Source organism: Microtus pennsylvanicus, chromosome 5 (genome assembly GCF_037038515.1).
Source record: "Microtus pennsylvanicus isolate mMicPen1 chromosome 5, mMicPen1.hap1, whole genome shotgun sequence".
Lineage (NCBI taxonomy): Eukaryota > Metazoa > Chordata > Mammalia > Rodentia > Cricetidae > Microtus > Microtus pennsylvanicus.
This window is the reverse complement of record NC_134583.1, coordinates 109,401,306-109,425,782: the sequence shown is the minus strand read 5'-3', so window position 1 is coordinate 109,425,782 and position 24,477 is coordinate 109,401,306. Positions and strand designations below refer to the sequence as shown.

Here is a 24,477-nt window from a genome sequence, read left to right as displayed (position 1 = left end):
GCTGTGAATTTGAACTCAGATCCTTACACTTGCACAGTAAGTGCCCTGACCCGTCTCTCAGCCTCCATACCACTTGGGAGATAAGAACAAACTGTGCATACAGCATTATTATCTTAATCATTACAGTGACTGTAAAAGAAATGGAAAACGCAGTTCTTTTGTGTTTTGCCTTAGAGGTTCCAGGAAAACTTCAAATCACTGAAATAAATCTTTGATGATTGTTTTCAATCTGTCATTAAACAGCCTGCAGAATAATATAGGGTCAGACTGTAATTCCAGAAGCTTGACCCTCTTGGAAAGTCGGGACATTGTGTTCTTGACTACAACAGACTTATTCCTTTGTTTCCCGAGGGGAAAGGAGCAGAGGGAAGAGGCTTGGCTCCATTAGTTCACCCATTGCTTTCTCTGTGCACCTTACTCGGCTTCAGCCACTCTCCCGCCATCATAGACTCTTAGTGTCACGGCTACAGCCTGGTTTTCCGGAAGCCACTGTCTCTTCTGGATCTTTTCTTTGGTCTGCTGCAACCTTTTTCTATGCTTTTGAAATCAACACTTTCCCCTAAACTTAATATGAATCGCTGTGTGGAGAAAGGTGTTACGTACCTATTGTCCAGACCTATCCCCCAGATTTAAAAGGAAAACTAAGCCTTCCTCTACTTATACTTCATTTGCAGGATCCTTCCCCCGCCCCAGATCTGAGATTCTGCATCACAGTAATTACTTTCGTGTGTTGGACTTTAACACTGCACTCTGCTTACACTCCCTGATGACACATGGCAGTGTGTGTCTTAATTTTCTTGTGTGTCAGCTTGATTCTTAGACTTTTTCATAAGCTTCTATATTAAAGAAAATATGTATTTAGGATTCTATAAATATTTGTATTTTCAACAAATAATTGCTTCATTCTTACAAATACACTTATATATCTGATAGTCTCTGATTTATCATCCTTAACTGTCTTACACTTAACAAAATATGGATAGCTTTTGAAATTAAATTTTTCCTTTTTACTAAGGGATTCCAGGTGTCCAAAGTTTTCTTCTATAATGTGATTTCATTACCATTATCAACCCATATTATCAAAATGTAAACTATTCTGGATACTGGCAATTATTAAGTGTGAAAAATAAAAGTGTATTGGAAATGTATCATTCAAGTTATTCATCGATCTTAAAATGCATAGAGATTAAGTTTAAAACTATTCTACCATGAGGTAGAAGTCAACAATAATTTTATTTGTATTTTTAATTTTTGTAGCTAAAAGGACTAATGAATCCTTGTTCACATGAATCAGCTGGTAGGAATTGGAAACAATTTGAAAGACATGGTTCATCAGGCAAAGAACGCTAATTTTTGATTATCAGTGGTTATCTCTACATGAGGGTCCTCATCATCCTTCAGTTTTGCTGGAAGCAAAGCGTTTGTTAGCTGCCATGTAGCAGGCAGCAGCCACATGGCTCTTTGGGCCCTGGTGGTTTCTTTTTACTCTTGTCTGACGCTGTGGAGCTTTTAAGCCTTGGGGCAATGGATGAAAGGAGGCAGGCCTTTCACAAAGACAGAGAAAGCAGTCGAAAGAGGGGGTGTTTCAGGGGAACCCTAAAAGCTTTGTCTGGCTGGTACGTTCTCAGGTTCATCAGTTTGGGAAAGAGATCGGGGACCGTGAAGACCTTGACACACCTACATATGTTTCTCTTAGAGTCTGTGGGAATCAACAGGTCCCTCCATGATGACCATTGCTTCCCACACAAGAGGGGTCTGAGTCCAGCCGAGGATGAGGCAGGCTGTCCTCTCATTTGCCTGGCTTCCTCTAGCCCCACTGCGTCTGCTACTTTACCTATACTTACAGCAGATATCAAAATATATTTCCATTCAGGTGCCTTTTCTGCCCGCTTTGAAGTAGCTGCCTCTGTTGTGGAATATTAGCTAAAGATGTGTTACATTTGTTTATGCTGTGGAGCATTTGTTTAATGATGCAAAGATATGTTGTTTTTGTTTATGTTGCATTTGTTTAACTCTGTGAAGCTGTGTTACTTTGTCTGTCTAAAACACCTGAGTGGTCTAATAAAGAGTGATGTGGGAGTGTCATATATCAATCTGTTGATTTCATTGGTTAAGCAATAAAGAAACTGCTTGGTCCTCATAGGTTAAAACATAGGTGGGAGGAGTAAACAGAACAGAAGACTGGGAGAAAGAAGCTGAGTCAGGAGTCGCCATGATTCTCCCACTCCAGGCAGATGCAGGTTAAGATCATTCCTGGTAAGCCAGCTCGTGGGCTACAGCAGATTATTAGAAATGGGCTAGTCCAGGTGTGAGAGCTAGCCTAGAAGAGGCTAGATAGAAATGGGCCAAGCGGTGTTTAAAAGAATACAGTTTCTGTGTAATTATTTTGGGTAAAGCTAGAGCTAGCCGTGCAGGCGGCGGGGGTGCTGGGGACGCAGCCCCGCCGCTCCAATTATTACAACAAAAGAGCTGAAAGGCCAACAGCAAGGCAGGAGAAATCACAGGTGGGGCTGCCAGGTGGAGAGAATAGGAGAATTCTGGGAAGAAGAGATCCAGGAGTGAGAGAAGATGGAGGAGGAGAACATCGTGGGGCAGCCACCCAGCTACCTACCCAGCAAAGCACGGAGTAAGAGGTAAAGAAAGGTATATAAAATGAAGAAAGAGACAAAAGGTAGACAGGTTAGTTTAAGAAAAACTGGCTAAAAATAAGGCAAGCCAAGGCCAGGCATTCTTAAGTAAGAATAAGCCTCCATGTGTGTGATTTGAGAGCTGAGTGGCGGGCTCCTCAAAAGAACAAAGAGCCAAAAGGGTAAAAAACAACCAATTGCACCCTCTTTCAATTGAGCTACCGAGAGCAGCATGCTATGGCGTGCAGCCGTCACAACCCTCCGCCAGCGAAGACCTGCAAACACCCACCTTTGACTTTCACTGTCAGGTACTTGTAGTCCCAGGCGGCCCCGCAGATGACCAGACAGCGGTACTGTCCTGCATCCCTCACTCGGACACTGGGGATGTGGAACAAGGCCTTCCCCAGGGGCAGCACCTCCTCCAGGAGGGTGGCTCTCTCACTCGGCCAAGAGGTGTCGTTTTCTACCTTCTGCAAACTGACTTTTATTTCTTCCAGTTCCGTGCATTCCCGGTGGTCGAAATCACACTCCAGGCTCACGTTGCTGCCAAACTCTACCGTATACACTTCCTTGGGGACCGTCACCGTGAATAAAGCTGAAAGGGAAAGACAGCTTGTTGGAATCCTGTCACATCCCAGCTCTTCTAGAACGGGAGCTCCGCCCCACCCCTCCATCATCCTCCGGGAGACCCCTGTCTTTCTCTGGGCTTTCTGCATGACTCCTCACTTCCCTTCCCGCATCCCGTAATGAAACAATGGCATTCTTGTCTCAGCACGCTGAGGCAGCTTTCTTCTCTGAACATTCCCAGCCACTCAGCTACCCTCCCCCACTCCTGCTGCTCCTGAACACCCCAGGGGGAGCTTCTGAGGGACAGGCCTGCTCACCCCAACATCTCCCACCTCAGAGCCTGCCATCAGTCCAGGGCATTCCTCTTGTGAGACCATAGGCTGTCCTACCATTGAGGGCCACTTCCATTTTATTGATTGTCATTATATCTTATCATCTGGGCTGATTGTCTTTACTTCATATGAAATCAATTTTTACCTATCTCTGCCAAATATCACCACCTCCAACCAGGAATAGTAACAACACCCACCTCTTACAGAGCTCTTAAATACAACAGCACCTCATTTAGTCCCCCCTGGAAGCCAGTGAGATGGGCACATTGCTGCTGCCCTTTTGAAAATGCAATGAGGCACAGAGAGGTTAACCTACCTGCCTAAGAGCGCACAGCTAAGGCCACTGCAGTACGTCTCCATCTTTGACTGGTAATCACCAAGTCATACGAACCCACTATAGATAGTCACTATTTTGGATCAATAAAGTCAAAGGAAAAAAATGGAACTATGTGTAACTACTACAGGCCAAGTTTCACGGACAGTACTTTATAACCATATTATTTAATACTCTAATCTTGATCTGGATGTATTGTCATTAGGATTTTATCATTTTGTCCAGGGAATGCAGGAGTTAGAGTTAATATGGTTGCAGTTCAGGGCCCATTGGTGCTGGACTGGAAAAGCTGTAGCTTCTATTCTCAGCATTTTTCAGAGCGTGAGACACATCTCACCAGAGATATGCAAGGCTATTTCATGGGGGGAAGAACCGAAGGCTAAAGGGAGCTGAATTTGGAGAAATTTGATTTCAGTCCTTCAGCTATGTTTTCTAACCAGATGCTTACTCTTTAGAATGGATGGCTCTTTTCCTAAGGCAGGGAGCTCCCAGGAAGAATAGCACCTGCAGAGAACTTAAATTAAAAATAAAAGTATTTGGTTTTGTAGCCAGCCTCTCTTTTACTAGCCTTTTACTGGATTTCTGCCTATACAGGCAACCTTGTATTTTAAAAGCCAAGTTAATTTAAATAGCCCTGTAACACAAACAGGGAAGGCAGTGTTTGTGTATACAGGATGTGGGAAACGGTTTGCTGTATCCACCAGTATTGAATGGGTACCCTCACGATGGAGGTATGGAAAGGTCTTGAAATCATTTCTGAATCACTGCACAAGACTGGATCGAATTATACTCAATAGATCTCTCGTTCATCCATACAATCAAATAATCTGATCATCAAATAGTTGTGGGAACAGGTGAGCTTGGGCTCAAATCCCAACGGTGTCTGGATCAGTTAGGAGCCTTTGAGAGGGGCCTGGCACTGAACTTCCATGAGTCTGTCTGCTTTCTTTTAATGAGGTTAGTATCTATCTCTTGGTTCTGTGGGAGAACTTGGACAAGATGAAACACATGTACCACCCCTGTCTGTCAGCTAATAGGCACTCAGAAAACGTTCTCCCAGGCGATGGATTAATGCTTGGGAAAGTAATAATCCATCTATGGGATGGGCAGACATTCTTTATTAGCCAGGATTTCCTGTCTCTCCTTTCCTCTCTCCCTTCTTTCCTCCCTTCTCTCTCTTCCTCCCTCCTTTCCCTCTTTGCTTCCTTTCACTGACAGGGTCTCACTATGTAGCCCAGGCCGGCTTTTACCTTGGACTCCTGCCTCAGCCTCCTAGGCCCTCAGGTGCTAGGAGCACAGCACAGCTGTGGTGAACTAGGATATTAGTTAACCAGGATGGTTGTCCATTCCCTGACCTGACTCTATAGGATGAGGAATTTGTGTTTCCTGCTGGCTGGTGATTCACACTGCCATTCTCCTTAGATTCTCTTTGCTTGTGAGACAGGGCCTTGCTGCCTAGCCCCATATGATCTTTGACTCAAGTCCCTCCTGCCTCAGCCTCTGGGGTGCTGGGGTGGCCAGGGTGTGGTACCATTCTCAGTTTGCAAGTATCTTCTGATGCAAGTTTTTCCTCCTGATATCCTTCAAACCTTAGAAGTTAATGATAAGATTAAGTTTGCTTTGGTATTTTTTTCTAGTATCTAGCACCTTAGTCTCAGCTATGGAGAATCAGGGGAGGCAAAGGGGAGAGTAGTGAAGGAAAAGATTACGAGCCCGGCTATATTTAACTTCTCACCACAAGGTGCATTTTGCAAGAGATCACACGAATCAGCAATTCTTGGCTAGCATCCAACATATTGGATAGTGATACGCCCAAATGCTCCTTACCAGAAATGGCTGGCGAGTTTATTTTCTCTGTTCTCTGCCTTCACTACAGCAAGCACATGAATGTACTTTCTACGGAGATCTGTGGCACAGAGACGCGCAAACATGGCCAGCATCTGTTTGTGCAGACTGAGGCCAGAAGAAAGGCTCTAAGGTGTGTGCTCCTTTGCCCTTGCCAGATCAGGCCGAGAAGACCCTAGGAGTGTATTGTGTGAAAAGGATGCTGTTGTTCAGGAATTCCTGTGTGATTCCATTTTGGAGACTCCACTCACTGCATGCTAAAACCACAAGCTTTAGGGACTTGACAGCTACGGAACTGCAACACCCCAGGCCACGCTGCACTTTCTTCTCATGAGAGACAGACTGTCTGTACTTCCTCTGGAACTCCCCCATCACATCAGAACTTCCCCATCACAGCCTGCCCTGTGTTTTACAAACATGTGGCTTCTCTTTTCTTTTCAACCTTCCCCTCCCCCATTGTAGATACCTCCAGCTTTAGAAGGAAAATGTTTTACCTTCAGACAGGTGGCATTTGGAGACCAGCATTCATAAGAGGCAAGGGCAATTAACCAATATAAATCATGTGTCAGAATGCCTCAGAAATACTGAGGGTTGTTATTTTGACTAATTTTGACTCAATTATACCTTCCAAGATGTGCAAAGTCTTGGGCTTGAGTACTCATTAGAAAACGGCCTTAGAATGATCTGGGTCTCTATTCTTTACATTCTTCTTTGCGAATCAAGGTGGCCCGGGCTGTTACAGTTCCACGGAACGTGCCCACTCATACAACCAGACAGCATTTTATAACCATGGTCAGGCCTCCCCTGGACTCTGAGAACACCGAGCCCTCATGAGCACTGAGCTCTGAACTGGGATGGCCAGTCTCCTATGCGTGCCACTGGGAAAAATCTGTTAAGATGATTTTTATATAGACCGAAGCCACTACCACGTGTAGCTCCCACTAGTACAGTGCAGATGTACTATTTCCTTCCTACTCCTGCGCTCCGACGTTTGAACGAGTTTCAGACTGCACCGGGAGAGGACGCTTTCTTCTGAAACGTGTCACGCCTCCGTGAACGCCATTTGACAAGCACAGGACAGTGGACACAGTTTAGCAGAAGTCATATGAATTTCCACACAGTTATTTTCGTCAACAAACAAACAACGACAACAAGACCACCAAGAAAAGCAGCAGTTCAGAGCCAAAAGCCAAGATTTTGCTATTTTGGCGACATCACGTTGGGCTTTATTGCTGTAACTAAACTTAGGCCATGCATGAATTGGCTCTGCACATCACATGTTATTTTAGGGAACTGACTTGTCTGGGCCTCACTTTTGCCACGATGGAAAATGCTGAAGGCCTTTTGTGCGAACTGAAAAGATCGCAGATTTTAAAGCGCCTTCCTCCGTCTTGGCACATATGTGAGTAATAATTTTTATATTCTCTCCTTCTTCCTTCTTTGTTCTTCCTGTTCTTGGTATTAATAAATTCACATTTTTTTTAAAAAAAAAACATGGGTGGATTAGGAGGTACAGCATACCTTTGAAATACTCTCACCTTGGGCTCTTTGTGCCATTTCATTTGACAGAGGAAATGAAAACACCCATCGTCAAGTCTGTGAAGAGTTCCTCCTCAAGGCTGTCTGCACGTCAGAGTAACCAAGCAGAAGGCCTTAGCCTGCCTGACACAGGAACCTTACAGTGAGGCTCAACATTCTGGTGCTGAAGGGTCCAGGAAGCTCGGTGCCACCATCCAGTTCTGCCTGTGTCCCAACAGGGTGAAGAAGGCCATAGACTTGAGGTGGCATCCCATTATAATCACCCATTCGTCAGAGACAGATGTTATCTGCTCCCTAGTGTGGAATCTCCAGCTTTGATCGCCTTCCTCTGGGCCCCACCAACTTGATACCACTACCCTGGAGGCTAAGCGCCAGCACAGGAACCTTTGAGGAACACATAACCAAACCATAGCAAAGGCTTTTTAAAACACTCAAATCCCAATTTGGCTTCTTCAGAAGCAGTACTCGTAGCGGTAGAGCAGACACCCTTGGCAACTCTCCTGGGAGTCTCTACTGTGCAGACCGTATTGAACAACTCAAGTGACGCAAATCGAACATCTGCAGTTGCAAACACCGTTTACCATCTTGCCATCCAAAACCTTCAGCTTCACCTGAGCACTAATTCCAACTTGCCTAGGATTGCCCCAAACCCACAGGATCAGGATCTGTGAGGCAGACTTACGGCATTGGTGCGTTTGGACTGTAGCTGGGGAAAAGAGTAGTAACTGACCTTTCTTAAGGATCCCAACTAAAGGAACCTTATATTCCCATCTTATTGGTTCTTCCGTCAACCCTCCAAACTGGAGACACAATCCATGTGTAAGAGGTCAGGAAAATGGGACTCTACAAAGGGTAAGTTTGTGTAAGGCCGACGAGGAGTGGCTACGGAACCGGAATTCAAGTTGATCTCTATGCACAACGCACTTTCCACTGTCTGCTTGCGATGCCTCCCGGCTGTGACTCTAGCAGCTACTACCAGCATGAGTGGACAGCGTCTGTGATCGAGGGAGGTGAACTTTGGGCTTTGCATTAAGGTAAACGTGTTTTGTTTATATTTCATGCGCCATGCAGTAACTAAATTAGTCCTATGCAGAACTGGACTCTCACAGTTTTCAGTCAGAGGACACCCAATTGGATACTTCTGGAGTCGTTCTGAAGATTCTGCAGTCAGCTTGGCATTTTATTTGCAAGCAGGACTTGATGACAGCTCGCACCTGTCACCTCTCCAGGAAATACAAAACAAATCATTTGCATGAGCTCCCAAGATAGTTTCTTCTTTAGGCTAATTCTGAACTTTTTTCCATTGAACAACAAAAGTTTACTTTTTTTTTTTTTGGCTTCCTATATAGTGTACTTGAAATGTGAGATGGGGTCAGAAGGTTTTTCACACAGCCGCTGTTCTTCGGAAAAGGCTCGTGTTCTGCCCTGTGTGTGAGCATTGTGTGGGACACCCTTCATTTCAGAAACAGTGTCCTGGCCAGATCCCATTCTTTTGTTATATTATTTCCTTTACTTTCCACAGTGCTGACACAGAAGAGCTGACAAGAAGTCATGTAAGAAAGAAAGGGCCTCCGCTGGCTCACAGTTTGAGGGGTACAGTCCTCCATGGCAGCGAAGGCGCGGCAGCAAGAGTGGTCACACTGCATCTGCAGTCAGGAAGCAGAGAGAAAAGGATGCTGGTGCTCAGTCACCTTCTCCTCTTTGATGGGTGCTGGTGCTCAGTCACCTTCTCCTCTTTGATGGGTGCTGGTGCTCAGTTCACCTTCTCCTCTTTGATGGGTGCTGGTGCTCAGTTCACCTTCTCCTCTTTGATGGGTGCTGGTGCTCAGTTCACCTTCTCCTCTTTGATGGGTGCTGGTGCTCAGTTCACCTTCTCCTCTTTGATGGGTGCTGGTGCTCAGTTCACCTTCTCCTCTTTGATGGGTGCTGGTGCTCAGTCACCTTCTCCTCTTTGATGGGTGCTGGTGCTCAGTTTACCTTCTCCTCTTTGATGGAGACTTGTGCTCAGTAACCCTCTTTTCTTTGATGGGTACTTGTGCTCAGTCACTTTCTCTCCTTTGATGGGTGCTGGTGCTCAGTAACCTCCTCTTTGATGGATACTTGTGCTCAGTCACCCTTTCCTCTCTGGTGGGTGCTGGTGCTCAGTTCACTTTCTCCTTTTTATTCAGTCCAAGTCTCCAGCCCATGGCACAGTGCTGCCCATTCAGGGAGAGTCTTTCCTGCCCAGTTAAACCTTTCTGTAAACGCCCTCACAGACACACTTAGCGGTGTGTGTCCACGGTGTTCTAAAGCTCCTCAGGTTGATAGCCATCACGCTGCATGTATCAAGAGTCATTGGAAGTTGAAAATCAGAATGACTGGGGTGTGTTCCTCACCAGAGTACCCCAGGCATCATCATAGTCTCGTCCTCCCTCCTTGCCCCACTGTCTTCATCCACATCTGGAGGATGGAGGATGATGAAAGAGGGAAGCATCAATGATAGCAAAATGGTTGTTTTGAGCTAGGTGGTGGTGGAACACACCTTTAACCCCAGCACTCAGGAAACAGAGGCAGGCAGATCTCTGTGAGTTTGAGGCCAGCCTGGTCTACAAGAGCTAGTTTCAGGTCAGGTTCCAAAGCTACAGAGAAACCCTGTCTCAAAAAAACAACAAAAAAATTGTTTTATTTCTGTCTAAGACACAAGTATAAAAGTAAACACTGTTTCTAAAGTGTCTCTTGATTAAAAGATAGTTTTAGATTTTACAATAAAAGATGAAAACAATTAAATCACCTAAACAAATTTACAATAATCAAGAGAAGAAGACACTGACAAAGAGCTAGACACAATGATCAATGGACCCCCACAACTATGAACTGTTGGTTTGTGGCAAAGAGTCAAGGTGCTTCCATACAAAGAAAAGAAAGACCAAAAAGAATGGGGCTGGAGGGAGTGGGCACTGGCATGCAAAAGCTAACTGAATCTCAACTTGTACTCCACATACTTTACAAACACCAACTCAAAATGGATGATAATTATAAATGTAAAATGTACAGCTACAAAATGTTCAAAAAATAATTTCTATTTAAGTTGCTGAGAGCCTAGATGTGGAGTCAGAAGTGTGAGACATGAAAGATGACACCCTTAAATTAGACTACAGGAAGCATCACTGCACAGACACCATTTTAAAAATGGAAAAGCGACCTAGGAAAGAGAGGGCCCGATGAAACAAGCTCCACTGGGAGCAGAAGCCAGGATCAAATCTAGTCCTGGGAGCCAACCCAGTCCTGGGACACTGGCAGATCAGGACCGAGCCATCAATCGGACCCAGAGTCAGCGATCTCCACCAGAACAGGTCCAACTCCAAGCCAGGAATTTCTGCAGGAGGGGATCCAGACCAGGATTTACAGAAACAGATCAAAGCCAGTAGCCTAGGCCAAAGTAGGCCTGAGACAGCAAACTCAGAGCACTGGAGCACTGAGCTATCTTCAGGAACAGGAGTAACCAATGGAGTAACTAGAACTGTGACACTGACTGTACCATGAGGAACAACCATCTGAGCTTTGGATTCACTGGCACCTAGAAGATTATTCAACAGAATCTCAGACAGCCCCAACCATACCTATTAGAGGAAAAGATAAGTAGAAAAGGTAAAATCATATGCTACACCACAAAGAACAACACAATACCAGTAAAACTTAAAGACCCTACAACTGCAAGACCTGAACAATAAAATATGGATGAACCAGAAGAAAATGATCTAAAATATAACCTCAAGAGAATGTTTGAAATTCTTAAAGATGAAATGAGAAATTCTCTTAAAGAAATGGAGGGGAAAAAACAAACAAAAAATTGGAAGATATCAGCAAATCACTTAAAGAAAACCAAGAAAAAGAAATCAAACATATAAAACAAAATTTCCAGGACTTGAAAACTGAAATAGTAACAATAAAGAAAACACAAGCTGAAGGAATTATAGAAACAGAAATCATAGAAAAAGATCAGGAACCACAAATGCAAGCATGAACAGCAGAATACAAGAAATGGAAGAGAGAATCTCAAGCACTGAAGATACAATAGAGGAAATAGACTCATCAGTTAAAGAAAACATTAAATCTAACAAAAGCTTAACAAAAAAAAATCAGTGAAATATGGGACACCATGAAAAGCCAAATCTTAGAATAATAGGTATAGAAGAAGGAGAAGTTCAACTCAAAGGCACAGAAAATTTATTTAACAAAATCATAGAAGAAAACTTTCCCTACCTAAGAAAGATATGCCTATGAAGATACAAGAAGCCTACAGAACACCAAATAGACCGGCTCCAAAAAATCCTCTCAATACATAATAATCAAAACACTAAACATACAGAACAAAGAAAGAATATTAAGAGCTGCAAAGGAAAAAGGCCAAGTAACATATAAAGGTAGAACTATCAGAATTATACCTGACTTCTCATTGGAGACAATGAAAGCCAGAAGGTCATGGTCAAGCATTATGCAGACATTAAGAGACCACGGATGCCATTCCAGACTATTATACCCAGAAAAATTGTCAATCACCATAGAAGGACAAAACAAGATATTACACGACAAATCTAGATTTCACCAATACCTAGCCACAAACCCAGCCCTACACAAAATACTAGAAGGAAAACGCCAACCCAAGGAAGATGGCTACACCAACAAAAACACAGACAATTGGTGATCTCATTACAGCAAATCCCAAAGAAGAAAAAAATGCACAAATTAACATCACCAATGATGAAAACTAAATTAACAGGAGATAGCAACCACTGGTCATTAATTTCCCTTAATGTAAATAGACTCAACTCACCTATAAAAAAGGCACAGGCTAACAGATTTGATACAAAAACAGAATCCATCCCTCTTCTGCATACAAGAAATGCATCTCAACCTCAAAGACAGACATTGTCTCAGAGTAAAAGGTTGGGAAAAATAAAAAAAAATACCAATCAAATGGACCTAAGAAACAAGTGGGTGGACTATTGTAATATCTAACAAAATAGACTTCAAGCTAGAATCAGTCAAAAGAGACAAAGAAGGTCATTTCATATTAGTCACAGGAAAAATCCATCAGGAGGAAATTTCAATACTGAACATCTATACCCCAAATACAAGGGCACCCTCATATGTCAAAGAAACACTTCTAAAGCTTAAATCATATATTAAACCCCACACACTAATAGTGGGAAACTTCAGCACTCCCCTCTCACCACTACACAGGTCAATCAGACAAAAAATGAACAGAGAAATGAGAACTAACAAATGTTATGACTCAAATGGACTTAACAGACAACTATAGAATATTCCATCCAAACAGAAAAGAATTTCTACCTTCTTCTCAGCACCTAATGGAACCTTCTCAAAAATTGACCACATACTCGGTAACAAAACAAACCTCAACAAATACAAAAAAAATGGATTAACTCAATGTACCTTATCAGATCACTATGGTTTAAAACTAGAAGTCAACAGCAATACTAATTCCAGAAAACCCACAAACACACGGAAATTAAACAATGCTCACCTGAATCATCAATGGGTCAAGGAAGAAATAAAGGGGAAAATTAAAGACTTCCTAAAACTCAATGAAAATGAGCACACAACATACCCAGATTTATGGGACACAATGAAAGCAGTGTTAAAAGGCAAGTTCATAGCACTAAACACCTACATAAAGAAGCTGGAAAACTCCCACACCAGTGAGTAAACAGAACATTTAAAAACTCTAAGAACAAAAAGAAGCAAACTCACGTAAGAGAACTAGATGGCAGGAAATAATCAAATTGAGAGCTGAAATCAACAAAATAGAAACAAAGAAAACAATACAAAGAATCAATGAGACAAAGAGTTGGTTCTTCGAGAAAATCAACAAAATAGACAAAACTTTATCCAAACTAACCAAAAGGCAGAGAGAAAATATCCAAATTAACAAAATCAGAAATGAAAAGAATATAACAGACATGGAGGAAATACAGAGGATCATCAGGTCATATTTTGAAAACCTGTACCCCACAAAATTGGAAAACTTAAAGGAAATGGACAACTTTCTGGATAAATATCACTTACCAAAATTAAATCAAGACCAGATAAGCAAATTAAACAGACCTATAACTGCTGAAGAAATAGAAACAGTCATCAAACATCTCCCAACCAAATAAAGCACAGGATCAGACAGTTTCAGTTCAGAATTCTACAACACTTTCAAAGAAGAACTAATACCAATACTCCTCAAATTATTCCACACAATAGAAACAGAAGGAACATTGCCAAACTTTTTTTATGAGGCTACAATTGCCCTGATTCCCAAACCACAGAAAGACATTACTAAGAAAGAGAATTACAGACCAATCTCATTCATGAACATTGATACAAAAATACTAAATAAAATACTAGAAAATTGAATCCAAGAACACATCAGAACCATCATCCACCATGATCAAGTTGGCTTCATCCCACAGATGCAGGGATGGTTCAACGTACAAAAATCTGTCAATGTAATCCACCATATAAACAAGCTGAAAAATAAAAACCACATGATCATCTCATTAAATGCCGAAAAAGCATTTGACAAAATACAACATCCCTTCATGATAAAGGTCTTGGAGAGAGCAGGGATACAAGGAACATACCTAAATATAATAAAGGCAATATACAGCAAGCCAACAGCCAACATCAAACTAAATGGAGAGAAACTCCCAACAATTCCACTGAAAACAGGAACAAGACTAGGTTGCCCATTCTTTCCATATCTATTCAATATAGTTCTTGAGGTCTTAGCTAGAGCAATAAGACACCAAAGGGAGATCAAGGGGATACAAATTGGAAAAGAAGTCAAACTCTCACTGTTTGCTGATGATATGATAGTTTACATAAGTGATCTCCAAAATTCTACCAAGGAACTTCTACAACTCATAAACACTTTCAGTAATGTAGAAGGATACAAGATTAACTCAAAAAAATCAGTAGCCCTCCTGTACACAGATGATTAAAGAGCTGGGGAAGAAATCAGAGAATCAACACCCTTCACAATAGCCAAAAATGGCATAAAATATCTCAGAGTAACTCTAAGTAAACAAGTGGAAGACTTGTATGACAAGAACTTTAAATCTTTGAAGAAAGAAATTGAAGAAGACACCAGAAAGTGGAAAGATCTCTCATGCTCTTAGATAGGCATAATTAAAATAGTAAAAATAGCAATCTTACCAAAAGCAATCTACAGATTCAATGCAATGCTCATCAAAATCTGATGGAGGAGGGTCATTTTTCTATCTGTCAACAAAAATCCCAGCAAAATTCTTCAAAGACCTCAAAAGAACAATACTCAGCTTCATATGGAAAAGCAAAAAAAACCCATGATAGCCAAAACAATCCTGTACAATAAAAGAACTTTTGGAGGCATCACAATCCCTGACTTCAATCTCTACTACAAAGCTACAGTACTGAAAACAGCCTGGTATTGGCATAAGAACAGACAGGAGGACCAATGGAACCAAATAGAAGACCCAGATATCAATCCACACATCATTGAACACCTGATATTTGATAAAGAAGCAAAAAAAATCAAATGGAAAAAAGAAAGCATATTTAACAAGTGGTGCTGGCATAACTGGATATCAACATGTAGAAGAATGAAAATAGACCCATATCTATCACCATGCACAAAACTCAAGTCCAAATGGATCAAAGACCTCAACATAAAGCCAGCCACACAGAACCTTAAATAGAAGAGAAAGTGGGAAGTACACTTGAACACATTGGCACAGGGAAGCACTTTCTAAATATAACCCAAGCAGCACAGACACTGAGAGAAACAATAAATGGGACCTCCTGAAACTGAAAACCTTCTGTAAAGCAAAGGACACGGTCAACAAGACAAAACGACAGCCTACAGAATGGTAAAAGACAGAGGTCTGATCTCCAAAATATACAAAGAACTCAAGAAATTGGACACCAAAAGATCACATAGTCCAATAAAAAAAAATGGAGCACAGACCTAAATAGAGAACTCTCAACAGAGGAATCTAAAATGCTGAAAGACACTTAAGGAAATGTTCAACATCCTTAGTCATCAGAGAAATGCAAATCAAAACAACTCTGAGATTCCATCTTACACCTGTAAGAATGTCCAAGATCAAAAAACACTGATGACAACTTATGCTTAAGAGTTTGTGGGGGAAAGGGAATACTTCTGCATTGCTGGTGGGAATGTAATCTGGTACAGCCCCTTTGGATATCAATCAGTGTGACGATTTCTCAGAAAATTAGAAACCAACCTTCCTTAAGACCCAGTAATACCACATTTGGGTATATATCCAAAAAATGCTCAATCATGCCACAAACACATGTGCTCAACTATGTTCATAGCAGCTTTGCTTGTCATAGCCAGAACCTGGAAATAACCTAAATGCCCCTCGATCAAAGAATGGATTAGAAAAATGTGGTGCATTTACACAATGGAGTACTACATAGCAGAAAAAATAAGGACATCTTGAATTTTGCATGAAAATGGATGGAGCTAGAAAATATTATTTTGAGTGAGGCAACCCAGACACAGAAAGATAGTTATCACATGTACTCACTCATAGATGGTTTTTAAACATAAAGCAAAGAAAGCCAGCCCACAAATCACAATCCCAGAGAATTTAGACAACAATGAGGACACTAAGAGAGACTTACATAGATATAATCTACATGGGAAGTAGAAAGTAGAAAAAGACAAGATCTCCTGAGTAAATTGGGAGCATGGGGACCTTGGGGGAGGGTTGAAGGGGGAGATGAAAAGCAGGGAGGAGAGCAGAGAAAAATGTAGAGCTCAATAAATATCAATAAAAATGTATAAAAAATGGAAAAGCAATATTTATAAACCAGATACCCGATAACAGCTTGTATCTAGAATAAAATAAAGAACACTCAAAACTTTGCCAGTAAACAAAGAACCCATTAAAAACTTTCAGATGATTTACATATACAGTTTATCAAAGAAGATAAATGGTTAGCCAAACCGAGGTGGTTGTGCGGTGCACACCTTTAATGCCAGCACTTGGCAGGCAGATCTCTGTGAGTTCAAGGCCAGCCTGGTCTACAGAGCTAGTTCCAGGACAGCTAGGGCTGTTACATAGAGAAGCCCTGTTTCAAAAAACAAAACAAAAGAAAAAAGAATGGCTGGCCAGTAAGCACATTAGGATGTGCTTAACATCATTGGTTACTGGAAAACTGTGAACCAAAACCACAACGAGGTGTTTCTATGCATCTGTTGGGATGACATGGAATAACAGAATAATGTCAATACCAGGAGTAACCGAATCTCAGACACTGCTGGTGGTGATGTCAAGTTGGCACAGAAAGCTCTGGAAGTTTCCTATACATTTGTTTACAGTGGCCACAGGGTCTAGAAATTCAATATAGCTAACCAGTAAAATTAAAATGTATGTCCACACAGAAACTTATTTGCAGACATTTATAGTAACTTTATCTGAAATTGTCACAAATGGGAAACAGCCCAGATGTCCTTCAACTGGGAAATGGATCTGCCAAATGCAGACACACCTACAACAGGACACCATCCAACAGCAAAAGGGAACAAACTGTCGATACAGACAGCAACATGGACGAACCTCTAATGCATTTTACACTAAGAGAAGGAAGCCAGATGGCAAAGAGTATCCACAGTATATGTTAACACGCATGCGGGCACATCACAGTGAATTCCGTAAGCAATATAATTAATATATTTATTAATAACAAAGGCATAATTACATAAGGAGCATCTGATCCCATTTAGATTGTCAAGGCCATTCTACGGCTGTATATTTGTCAAAATACACAGACTTTTAGTGACAGGGTGAATTTTACTCTATGTAAACTTAAATACTTTTAGCATGAAAATGTATCTCTAAGCATTCTATTCAACTTATATAGATGGTGTATCTACAGAATATACACAAGGAAAGAGCTACTAATTAATGGCTCGTGGAATCAGAATGAGTCAGGTTTCTCTACGGCCTTGAAATAATACACTTGACCCAGAAATTGAAATAACTGCAATGCCCATGAATGGGGGGACTCAGGAAATAAAATACAGCATGCCCAGTGAAATATATAGTCACTTAAAAATTAGGGCTACTAACATTTGCTGTATTGGAATCTACAAAGAATGCATACTGTCTGAATGCTTAAAAAGATTTCTCTTATTAGTCTGTAGCCATTTATTTTTACGAAGCTCGGGACGGAAAGAATAAAGCCATGAGCAGTGTTGCAAGGAGGAGCTTACTTGGGCTGCAGCAGGTTAAGTTTCTGGGGAGCTCCTAACCAATCTGAGAATATTTCCAAAGTGTTCAGTTGTGTCAAGTTTGAATTAGCTTCATGTGATTTTCAGTGTCTTTAGCGTATTTTACAACATAACAACTTAAAAATCTTATTAAGGGCTGGAGAGATGGCTCACTGGTTAAGAACACTGGCTGCTCTTCCAGAGGACCCAGGTTCAATTCCCAGTACCCACATGGCAGCTCACAACTGTCTGTAATGCCAGTTCCAGGGGATCTGATACACTCACAACAATGCACATGAAATAAAGTTGAAAAAAAAAAGAAAAGTTATTAAAGCAATTCATGTAGGAAAGTGAGCATCTGCCGGGCGGTGGTGGTACACGCCTTTAATCCCAGCACTCGGGAGGCAGAGGTAGGCAAGAGTTCTGTGACTGTGAGGACCTGCCTGGTCTACAGAGTGAGTTCCAGGACAGCCAAGGCTATGTAGAGAAACCCTGTCTCAAAACAACAAAAGCGAGCATCTGGGAAGCCACCCCTTATCCAAGAACTTGAACACAACACGTGACTATTGACACGCGTACTGCCTTCCAGGAGCAACTGATATTGAATTGTGTGCGTCTCAATCTCTTGCTTATCTCACCTTACACATTTAAGGGTATGAGTAAGAGACCATGAAAAAGACATTGTGCTGTGTATCATCTTTCAGGGCTTAACTTTTTACCCATCATGACACCGCTCCGTTCACAGATGCAGCAGCCTGTTTGTGACTAATTTACTTTCATACTTATAATACCCTATCCTGGCAATAGACCACAGTTTCTCTAACTGTATCAGAGCATTAGGGATGGCTCTATTCATCCATAATGACTGAATGTCGCAATAAGCATTAGTTTTAGAATTAAAATTTAGGAATGTGTGCATAGAGGGTAACGAGGACTCACGTTGATGTAACTCGTGTATAGGAACTCCTTTTTCTGCGATGAATGCAGGTTTAGTACCGTACACAGAGCACTTAAGGCAGTGGGATCTTCAATCTGCATACTGTGATAACCAGGGTATTCTCTCTTCATTCAACAATGAAGGTTTCAGCCCAACTGCCTTCAGGTTCTTCTTAAAGCTTTTTTATAGTCTTAAAATTGTGTTTTATTAAAAAATACTGAAATGCACAATTCTTAGAAAGAACTATCTAAACCTATAAATAAACGTCGATACTGAAGTTTTCCTTTTTCTCCCTATCCCAGGCCTTTTTTCTTTGCTCAAACTATCTCCATTCCTCAGCTTTGTTTTCTAGGGGCTTCCACTAAGAGCTTTGTTTGAACTCAAAATACTTGAATTAAAAAGACACGTAATGATAAAAAAAAAATACAGTAAGAAAGAGACATCCTAATTCAACACTCATCTGAATTAAAATTACCTACAAAGAAAGAGCAGAAAAAGAATTCCAAGTTTATGGATAGAGCAAAATGTGATGGTTTGGTTTTCTTTTTATTAATTCATCAAAAAAATTCATTACATATAATTTTTTGATTTGTGAAATGCTCAGAGCAAGCTTTAAACATGTATCCATTTTCAAGCTTATGTAAACATCCCATCCCCAGTTAGATGATTTAGAGATCTTATTGTAATGGCAGACAATGGTATACACATCTGGGTAGGGCAGAAAGGACATCAGTGAAGGCAAATCTTTCGTATGTCACCTAGTAATTATCTCATCTAGGGCACAGTAATAACACTCCTCAGTTTCTCTGCCTGCCAAATGAGTGTTGTAAAGATTGGATGAGATACGTAAATTGCCTTCTACAACATTCAGCATATATGAGCCCTCTTGTGAATGTAAACATACCTGCCTCCCTATGTCCTTCCTGCTCTCTTAATACCTAGCGCAGAGCTCATAATGACTGTGATTGCCTTGTGCTGGTTTTCTTAAAGGGAACAGTCCTTCCTCTGTGGAAAGATCCAGTGAAGATTAAAAAACTGAATTTGAAAGCAAATGAATGAAACTAGAAAAAAAAATCCTGAGTGAGATAACCCAGACCCAGAAAGACAAACATGGTGTGTACTCACTCATAAGTGATATTAGATGTAAAGCAAAGGATACCTATGTTGCCATCCACAGAGCCAGAGAGGCTAGGAGACAAGGAGGACCCAAGCAGGGGATGCATGAATCTTCCCTGGGAAGAGGAAATAAAAGAGATCTCATGAGTGAACCGGGGGCAGGTAGGGGGCTGGATGGAGGGGGAGAATACTGAAAGAGATGACTGGAAAAAGAAGGGACGTTTGGGGATCATGTTGAAATATGATGCAAGGGAAAGTCCCACAAACCTACGAGGATGACCCCATCCAAGACTGCTAACAACAGTGGAGAACGTAGCCTGAACTGGCCCTTGCCTGTGATCAGATTGGTGACTACCCCAATAGTCATCACAGAGCCTTCATCCAGTAACTGATGGATACAAATCCCACAGCCAAACCTTAGGCCAAGCTAATTCTGCTGAAGAGAGGGAGGAAGGGTTATAAGAGTCTGAGACATCAAGGACATTACAAGAGAAGTCACAGAAACAACCAACCTGGGCTCATAGGAACTTGCAGAGTCTGAACCAACAGCCGGGGAGCCTGCATGGGACCGGCCTAGGACCTCTACAAATATGTGATAGTTGTGTAGCTTGGTCTACTTGTGGGACTTCTAACAATGGACAATGGGAGCAGGGGCCGTTCCCTACGGCTTTTTATTGGCTTTTGAGATCCTATTCTGGGTTGCCTTGCCCAGCCTGAACACAGGGGAGGAGCTTAATCTTATCTCAACTTGATAGCCATACTTTGCTTACGTCTATGGGAGCCCTGCCCCTTCCTGAACAGAAACAGAGGAGTAGATGGGGTTGGGGCAGAGGGAAGTTGGGTGAAGGGATGGGAGGAGAGGAGGGAGGGGAATTTGCAGTTGGGATATTAAATAAATAAATAAATAAATGAAATTTAAAAAAACAGACAAATGAAATTAAAAAAAAGAAAGATAAAAAACCAGGCAAACAAACAAAACAAAAACCCTGCCACCCAGTTTCCTTAGCTCCTTCCTTTCCTAAGAGAAAATACATAAGACAACCAGCAAAGTCTCAGCCCTGGTGGTTTTATAGCTCCTCATCTATAGAAGTTGCACACTCTCTAAGTTTCTCCTGAAATCCTCAATCCTGTCAGGGCCGGGAACTCCAACTTCAGACCCCGCTTTTGCCCATACAGCTTTATGGGAACAAAAGCTCTTGGGCAATTAGGGCAGGAATCATTATGTACTCCTTTAGCTATCACTGCGGTGGAGAGAAACAGCAAGGAGGAAAAATACTAGGGTCTTTTTAAAGAAGAATGTGCCAAATATATGTCCCTAATGCCAGGCCAGTCTAAGCAGCCCACAGCTAAAGAAGGAGCACGGCTGGAAGTGGAGGGCCGACCCCCTGGACAGGGTGAGATGGGGAGACCACTCATCCAAAGGTTATCCAGTGGCAAAGGATCGCTGGCCCCATGGTTCCTCTCAAAGAAAGCCCCGGGCTTCTACTGTGGAGCATGTGGACTCCCAACCTCCATGCCTGTCTCTTTTCTTAGCTAGTGTTCTCTTGAAAGTGTACCGCCACCCTGATCGCACACACCAGTGATCTGAAATACCTTCCCCAGGGAAACAATCAATTCTGAAACTGCTTTCTCCCGGCTCAACCACATCCTCCGCTAGATGTCCCGTCGTCAAGTTCAAAGGCATCGGCTTCAGACTCGGTTTCCACTGCGGCTTTATGGGAACCCTGAGTTTTCAGTTTAGTCTACAATAAGACATTACATGACCAGTGGCTGCCGCCATGGCTTGTTAAAAGAACTCATATGAAGCCGGGCGGTGGTGGCGCACGCCTGTAATCCCACCACTCGGGAGGCAGAGGTATGCGGATCTCTGTGAGTTGGAGGTCAGCCTGGTCTACAAGAGCTAGTTCCAGGATAGCCCCCGACAGTACAGAGAAACCTTGTCTCAAACAAACAAACAAACAACTCATAGGACTAACAAAATGCTTTCTGTTTGCCCTGGTCACTGTTCCTGATGGAGGGGAAGCAGCTGTCTGCACCTTACCTTAAATGGAGCTAAACCACTACTCTCTCGCATCCATTTAGACACATGTGTTCTGACTAACCCGTCTCATTTGCAAGCATTGGATGATGGAGACAGATGGATTAATATTCCCAGTCTCTGTTTCTGTAAAATGGGACCAGCCACCCTGGGAACCATTTTCTTTGCTACTTGACATATCCAGTACCCACACTCCCTCTCAAAGCAAGTCCCACAGACAGAGGAGCACACTCGTTTCTAGCTTTGGCTAGGGGCCACCTCCTGCCCATTGTTCCCAGGCCGCCCATTATCCCTTCTTACCTGCTATCGGATGAAACTGCAAGCCCAGGCTCAGCGTCAGCGGCAGGAGGAACATGGTCTGAATCGATCTGAAATAGACAATTGAGAGTCTCAGAGCTCAGTGAGTTTTCTCAGCCTCTGCTGGCTTAACTACTCCCAAGAGAATAGTAAGGGCCCAGATACAAATCTTGTGGGAGACACAGGTGACAGCCAAGGCAAGAGCAGAAGAGGCAGATGTCTTTTCTGCAGAACAGGGCAGACACAAGGAGGAAGAAGGCACTCTTTCTGAATTCAAATGAGACACTCTTCTTCCTTCTTTCACGGCCTTTTCTGGAGGAGAGGATGGACCTCATCACTCACACACAGCGATGATCAATCTGTATCTTTTCGTGCCTCCCCTGTCACTTTCTAAAGTTTAGTCAATATCGAAATCTTGAACACCAGCCTTACTCACCAAACAAATAAGGTACGCCATCTTCTTTAGCTGGACCAGAACTTAGAGAGGACCCTGAAAAACAGGACATCAACTCGGGAGACCAGAGCTGGTTTCTCATTACTTCCTAGTTGGTCGAGTAGGAAAACATCAAGCTCTTGAGTGCTGTGACCCATTGCTCCTGTTGTGTGGCTTGCCTCTTAATGAGCTTTCTAATTATTATTTTTTAATTACTTTTTGAAACAGGGTCTCATACTATCCAGGCTGATTCTATCTATGTGGCAGAGACTGGCTTAAACCCCTGATTCTCCTGCTCCTACTTCCTGAGTACACAAGCGCCCCTGTACCTGCCCTACTTTTTATTTTTTTGAACACATTAAATGGAGATAATTTATTAGTTATTCTAAGTCATACCCCAAAGAAGCTGATTAATATCTATATGCTGAAAATATTTACATTCATGTTGTAAAAACTTTATTGACTATTAGTTGTGTACAACAGTAGATTTCATCATGCCTCTTCATACATGTCCTTCGATCATATTTACTCCCATTACCTTATATGTTCCTCCCATCTCCTCATGGCCCCCTTCCTCACTAGCAGCTCTCCTATTTTCACATATCTTTTTTTTCTAAAAATGACATTGATTTCTTCTTGATGGCTGATAATGTTCTGCTGTATACATATGCAGTGTATTTTTTATCCATTCATCCATCAGCGAGCACCTGGGCCACTGTCATAACTTGGTTACTATGAATGGTACAGCAATAAGCATGGATACACAAGAATTTTGGTGGATGACTTAGATTCCATTGGGTTCTTAGGAGGGGGACCAGCTGGGTCATATGGTGGTATCAGTTTTCACGTTTGGAGGAATATCCATGTTAATTTCCATGTAACTGTACTCATTCTCATTCCCAGTGGCAGGGTGCAAGAATTCATTTTCCCTGCATCTTTCTCCAGCATCCGATGTGTTTTGCTGTTTCCTTGAAGACAGCCATTCTGACTGAGGGGTGGAGAAGGAACCCCAGTGTTTTCTGAGAGCTCTAGACAGAGCAGGTCTGGTGGGGGTGGGAGGTGGGATGGTCCTGCTCCAGCTCAGTCTGGTTCCACCTTCTGTTTCGCTTCTCATTCCAGGTTCTCTGCATCCACAGAACAGTCGGGAAGGCACACTGTTGTCAGCTCTTCTCTCTTGAGGGGACCTTGAGGGTTTATTAGCTGTGGACCCATTTCTCCAAGGAAAGCTGCACATCTGAATCCTGGGAGAGCAGAGATGTTCAGAGAACACAGTATGTTGGTGAAGGGATACTCTGGAGCCCGGCGAACTTCACTTGCGTTTTTAGAAGAGGATGTTGTTTTGGTTAGAGAATTGCCTACTATCTGGAGGACGAGTTACATGGCAATGCAGACCTAGAGGACAGTGTGATAGCTTGCATTAGGATGCTGGGGCTTGCAGAAGAAAGTGATCTGTTGAAGGTTTTGTTATCTATGTGTTCTTTAAATTTATTTATTTAATAATAGTCTTATTAAAATATAGTTAACACACAAAGGAAAGCTGTATAAGCCTAATGCAGAGTCTCCCAAGCACAATATTAATTCAGTGGGGTGTTTAGTGTGTACGCACAGTTGTGTGACCAACACCGCTACTTAACTCTGATATTTCGACATTTTAATTACCACAAGAAAGGAACTATACCCAGTTAGAGAAATTCCTATTTCCCCTTCCCTTTCCTGGAATCCCTAGCAGTTACAAATCTGCTTTCTGTTTTGGTCAGCTATGTGTGCTGTGGACATTTCACATAAACGACATCAAGCAGCTCTTGATCTTTTGTGACGGGCCTCTTGCGGTGAGCATAATGTCAAGATTCACCTGTTGTGTGTCACGGATCAATACTTTTTTCCTTTCATAAAGTTACTGCGCTGTATAATAAGCCAAGTTTGCTTATCACTTCCTAACATTTTCTTGTAAGAACAAAATATGTTCTGTTCATATCTGGGTCTCTATCCTGTTTTGAGTTACTTTTGGGGGGATAGATAAGGTTCTTTTGCACATGTTCCACTAAAATTTATTTTAAAAACTAAACTATTCTTTCTCTGTGGAATTATCTCAGCCTCCTTGATGACAGACGTGGGGGATGGGTTGCTGGACTTTTCATCCGT

At 42.1% G+C, this 24,477-nt stretch overlaps 1 protein-coding gene across 4 annotated transcripts in view; it reads right to left on the bottom strand.

The window, feature by feature from the left end:
• The window catches only part of Pdcd1lg2 (programmed cell death 1 ligand 2), a 51,576-nt gene extending 28,224 nt beyond the window's left edge, over nt 1-23,352 (bottom strand). The window contains exons 1-3 of one of the 4 annotated variants that reach the window (XM_075973800.1): nt 22,339-23,352; nt 21,906-21,973; nt 2,917-3,222 (exon numbers count right to left, since the gene is read on the bottom strand). In XM_075973800.1, the coding sequence (XP_075829915.1) occupies nt 2,917-3,222; nt 21,906-21,960 (361 nt within the window). In that variant the 5' untranslated portion in view covers nt 21,961-21,973; nt 22,339-23,352. Of the gene's footprint in view, nt 1-2,916; nt 3,223-7,243; nt 9,774-19,576; nt 19,684-20,079; nt 20,174-21,905; nt 22,120-22,338 lie in introns of those variants that run through there. The other 3 variants (XM_075973803.1, XM_075973801.1, XM_075973802.1) reach the window with 3 other exon arrangements.
• Nucleotides 23,353-24,477: the final 1,125 nt, after the last annotated feature.